General features: G+C 34.1%; 1 protein-coding gene across 1 annotated transcript in view; it reads left to right on the top strand.

Annotated features, from left to right (window-relative positions):
* LOC111088751 (dual oxidase-like) overlaps positions 1-3,362 on the top strand; it is a gene marked incomplete at its 3' end in the record, with an annotated part of 27,838 nt that extends 24,476 nt beyond the window's left edge. Inside the window, exon 3 of the mRNA XM_022399652.1 lies at positions 3,201-3,362. Coding sequence (XP_022255360.1) covers positions 3,201-3,362 — 162 coding nt within the window. The remainder of the gene's footprint in view (positions 1-3,200) is intronic.
* Between the last annotated feature and the right edge of the window lie 1,859 nt (positions 3,363-5,221).

Here is a 5,221-nt window from a genome sequence, read left to right as displayed (position 1 = left end):
GACTGTGTATTGAATGTACTATTAGCTAGGATGTTGTGCTACGTGTAACTTGGACTGTGTATTGAATGTACTATTAGCTAGGATGTTGTGCTACGTGTAACTTGGACTGTGTATTGAATGTACTATTAGCTAGGATGTTGTGCTACGTGTAACTTGGACTGTGTATTGAATGTACTATTAGCTAGGATGTTGTTCTACTGGTAGACTTGGACTGTGTATTGAATGTACTATTAGCTAGGATGTTGTTCTACGTGTGACTTGATTAGCTATGGATTTGGGGTAGACACCCGATATGCAGCAACTGTCAGTAAACGGAGGTTTCTTTAAAGCATGTTAGTTAAAACTCACAAACCTACGTGACAAGTGATATTTATTTCTGACAAGTCGACCACTGTGCTACATACTTTATACCTTAATGTGCTGAGAACCGAATTGAATCTCAATATGGCGCGTCATCTTGACTCGCGAGTAATTTTGTAGGGGGCGCTCTCAGGATTGAACTTCCTATACAAGTCAAATACAAGTCAGTATTGTTTATTAGATACAGTTTGAGCAATTCATAAACACGAGCGACGAGTAAATAATATTAAAAACTACTAATACCAATATTTATAATAAATATAAAGTAATGATTGTTGTAGTTTTTTGTTTGTTTGTATGTTAAATGGCCGAGCAAATATTTATGAATCAGCGAGCTGTAAGAACATCTTAATAAAATACAAAATAATAAATAATAGGTTTATATGAAACGACTAACTTTACTATTGTCATAGTGACACCAAACACCTCTTTCAATGAGGCATCCAGTTTTTGATTTTAGTTTTCCCCTTCGTCGGAGGGGAGCTTGGAGAATTGTACTCATTTCCCCTCCCTCCATCCTTAATCTGGCCATCCCCACGGGAAGGACATAAAAAAGTCTGTAATTTAAGGAGTGAGATTTCAGTCTTCATCAAAGTAATTTCAATAATAACGTACACCATTTACGGATATTCCAACTGTATTAGTTGTGTATGTAAGGGTTTTATCATTACTTTGTCTAACAGCAGTTTGAAAATGCTTTACATCAAAGTTTGCAACAAAATGCAGATTATAAAACCTGGTTGTGAAATCAAGAAACAGGATTGAGCAGTTTCGCCAACATCTGCAATAGTTTAGCAAGGAACGCAAAAAAACTTGTAAGAACTGATTGGTCACTGCATAGTAAGAACGTTAAAATATAGCATTTAACAGGGAAGTAGTCAGTTGGCGCGGCCGGTATTAAGGGTTAACCTTTCTTCTGTTAAGAAGAGGTTAATAAATCTAACAATGCGAGTGGGCATAGCTGACATATCATCAAAAATTGGGAAAACAATTGGATTCCTGCAGTATAATGTGAACAATGGACATAAGAAAATGTAATTAGTTGATTTTTAAAAATATTTGAACTTTTTTTTTTTTTAAAACGATAACAAAGATGATTAAGAAACTTAGCCTAACTAAGCCTTCTTGCTGTGATGAACAAAAGGGAAACTCTTGTAACAAAATAAGATGTTGGTAAGCCGTCGTGATGTTCAATACTGGAGTTCTTGTTTAACGGACATGCTAATTAATCTCGTCTAGTTGTTGAATATTTTCTGTAGTTATTAAATCATAACAATCGTATCTTGACCGATTTCTGTTTGAAGCCCACGTAATCGTCATTTGTTAGGTTTAAGATCGCTTCTGTATTTTAACCTGGAAAGGATTCTTTTTTTCTTTTTTAAGAAACTAACTACTTATTTTTTAATACTAAAAATACTGGTTTCGTGACGGGAAATATTAAGATATTAAAGAAAACTACAACAGAGATGCCATCTGGAGTCAAAATATTGAGGTAGAAATGTTCATTTTACCAAGAAATCGATTGTAAGGCTTTGTCTGGAGTCAGTTTTGCGTAACTGTTATCCATATCATAAAGTCCTCTCTTGAAGGTTTTAATAAAATCTATTTGTTTTGAACGAGTACATTGCAAACGTTCCATCATTACGTTCACCTGTTATTGGTTGTGTCATTGTTTGCTTAAACTGGCAGTTGTATTTTCGATTAAAATAAAACAAACTTGTATCTAGTATTAAAAATAATGATCGCTAAATAAAAAAGCTATGTAAGTCTGGGTACTGAACTACAAAACAAAATAAAAGGAACCAAACAAGATATGGATGGAAGTGGACATACCACTTGATCCGGCTAATGATCACATAGCAGACTAAGTCGTCTTGACTTTACATGGAGAATAAAATCCCTACATTACTGTCTTCCCCACTTTGTCTGTCGAAAACTTTGTGTTTGAATATAATCTCAGCTTTCATCATTTGCTTTAGTTAACTTTAGAATACTACTTTTATGACTGTTTTACAATAGAGTAACATTTTACGATTGGAAATTCTGGTTCTGTTTGTTTTGAAATTCTGTAACCAGACCTAAATATTTTTTTTTATTTAGCGATAAATTTGTTTCCTTATACTTGTTTTTTTTCTTTTTTTCTTTATAAGATGGCGTACGTGGGTTACTAGGTCATAGAATGTATTCTAAAGCTTTATAAATTTTGTATACAATAATAATAAAATAGGTAGTCAATTATAGTTACTGTTAGAACTCGATAGGTACTAGGCCTATTGAAGGAAGATGATGATGAACGAAAATAAGAAATCTCAGTATTGGCTATTCGCCGGTTTTCGACTTTGGGACGCTCTGGATAGCTGAAAAGCGGCATATACACCGGAGACATAGGGACTATGACAGGTAGCTTTTCATATCCAGCTTATGACTGCCTGTAGAGAAGAAAATCCAGATGAATTTTGTATTGCTTTATACAGGCGACTGTGCCATCCTTACATAGAGTACTAGTGCACTCTCAGATATGTTTATATCGCTATGTAGTTTTATAAAGGAGGATTATTTTCAGTATTGTAAACTTTAACATTTAGTATGTTAGTATCCGCAACTGTTGATTGAAAAAAATTATACCTGGTATACCGTCACATACATATAAATTGCATATCACGACGTTTTCCTTCTCGTTATTTACCTTTGTTTTCATTCCGTATATTTTATTTAATTATAAAAGTTTCTATCAGTTGATGCTTTAATTACAACATTTGTAACGGAAGAATTAACCGATAACAAATTTACCTTAAGTTTAGTTTTTTAGTAGTTTTATTGATTTATTTAAATCTTTACAGAGAGTCAACTTGTCCGGAAAACACCTCCTTCGTATGTAGACGGGGTATATAAGCTCGCGGACAAAGGCAGGCCTAGTGCTCGAGCGGTCAGCCAGGTAGTGTTTAAGGGTGATGATGGGCTACCATCAGAGCGGAACTTGACAGCCTTATTTGCTTTCTTTGGTAAGACTAATAAAGATAAAAAATGAAACAAATAAAACGTTTCTCACGAGCTTCCCTACACGCTTTTTATCATATATATAAAAAAAAAAAGAAGCAAGCCTTAATATGCATGTCTGGGAAAGTGAGCATACAAAGTTCATACGTTTTCATTTTAAAGGTTGCTGTATTCATGTGTTAATAGTTAACTTGATATTAAACCTCAAGTCACTCCTAACACCCGGTTACCGATGTTGTGGACATGTTGAGTAGCGCTTTGCTAATTGTTGAATCCTTTTGAATAATTGGTCTCGGCATACTCTCGTTCTCTCGATTACTTTAAACATATTTCAACTTATGCGGTCATTTCTTTATAGCTTATATGCGCAATAAAGGAAATCAATATGCCATTTCAGGATTAAACCTCCCCTTTCCCAGGGGGGGGGGGACCTCTGAGCCCCCTCCCTGTGTGTAACAAATTTGCTTCTACTAACAGTCTAGTAATTAATCAATTGGAGTATACATATAAAATGAAGCCCCGAAATTAAGATCTAACACTGGTCTTTCTTCTGGTTGGTAGATCAAATTAAGGGACGGTTATACTTGAACCAAAGGGTAGTCTCTTACCCCACATGCATATATGATGCCGTCCACCCCCCTCCCATTTCCAATTTAAATTGGAGCTAATTTTGCTTTGTTGATTGTTGCTCCCTCTGGTGGAACAGTACGAAGTCTAAGCATCATAATCGTTACCTGTAAATGCGGTTCGTAACGACATCTTTTGAAGATTGTTCTCTTGTAAGTGAGTAAGTCATAAAATTTACTACTAACATGTTTAACAAGTTATGTTAATTTTATAAATTATTTATGATATGTATTTTTTTTTAAATATGTAAAATGATGACACGGAATGTAAATTCTTTGATCGTAAGACCACACTATTATTACAAATGTAATGTTTCACAGGCTTGAAATACTATAACGTCGTGGATGAGCGATTTTAGAACAAGCGGAGCAAGTGCTCAAAGATGTTTTATAAAATACTTGTATTATTCTTATCGTGGGCGTCACGTCGTGGTGCTGGATGCGTTCCGAAACGTTATCTGTATCCAGGTTTTATGCTAAACCTTACAAACTGATGCAGACGAATTCGAAAACCTGTTGAAATTTTTAACTCGTTAACTACTTAGTTGCGCAGATAGCCCTCGTGTAGCTTTGCGCGAAATTCCAAAAACAAAACAAACAAACTACTTAGTTTTAGTGCTTGTTTGACGAGTATATTTAACGTAATAAGATATCAATGTTTTATTTCAGCCTTCAATTAGAATACATATAAGTAGAATTTCCGGATTTAACACCACAATAAAATTATATATGTGTTAAAATTATTCAGTTTTCATTGCGGTGAGCCACAATGTTTATGATTTTAAAAACAACAACAATGATCTGATCGGAAATGACCGTTTTTTTATGTTCTTTAACTGGCTATTACAGCGAATGATTAAAACATACAACGTTAGATTACAGGGAGTGTAATATTTAAGTAAAAACAACAACAATGATCTGATCGGAAATGACCGTTTTTTTATGTTCTTTAACTGGCTATTACAGCGAATGATTAAAACATACAACGTTAGATTACAGGGAGTGTAATATTTAAGTTAAAACAACAACAATAATTTGATCGGAAATGACAGTTTTTTTTTTATGTTCTTTAACTGGCTATTACAGCGAATGATTAAAACATACAACGTTAGATTACAGGGAGTGTAATATTTAAGTTAAAACAACAACAATGATCTGATCAGAAATGACAGTTTTTATGTTCTTTAACTGGCTATTACAGCGAATGATTAAAACATACAACGTTAGATTACAGGGAG

This window comes from Limulus polyphemus, unplaced genomic scaffold, assembly GCF_000517525.1.
Source record: "Limulus polyphemus unplaced genomic scaffold, Limulus_polyphemus-2.1.2 Scaffold4357, whole genome shotgun sequence".
NCBI lineage: Eukaryota > Metazoa > Arthropoda > Merostomata > Xiphosura > Limulidae > Limulus > Limulus polyphemus.
Note: the sequence above shows the minus strand (reverse complement) of the source record. Positions and strands in the feature narration are given on the sequence as shown.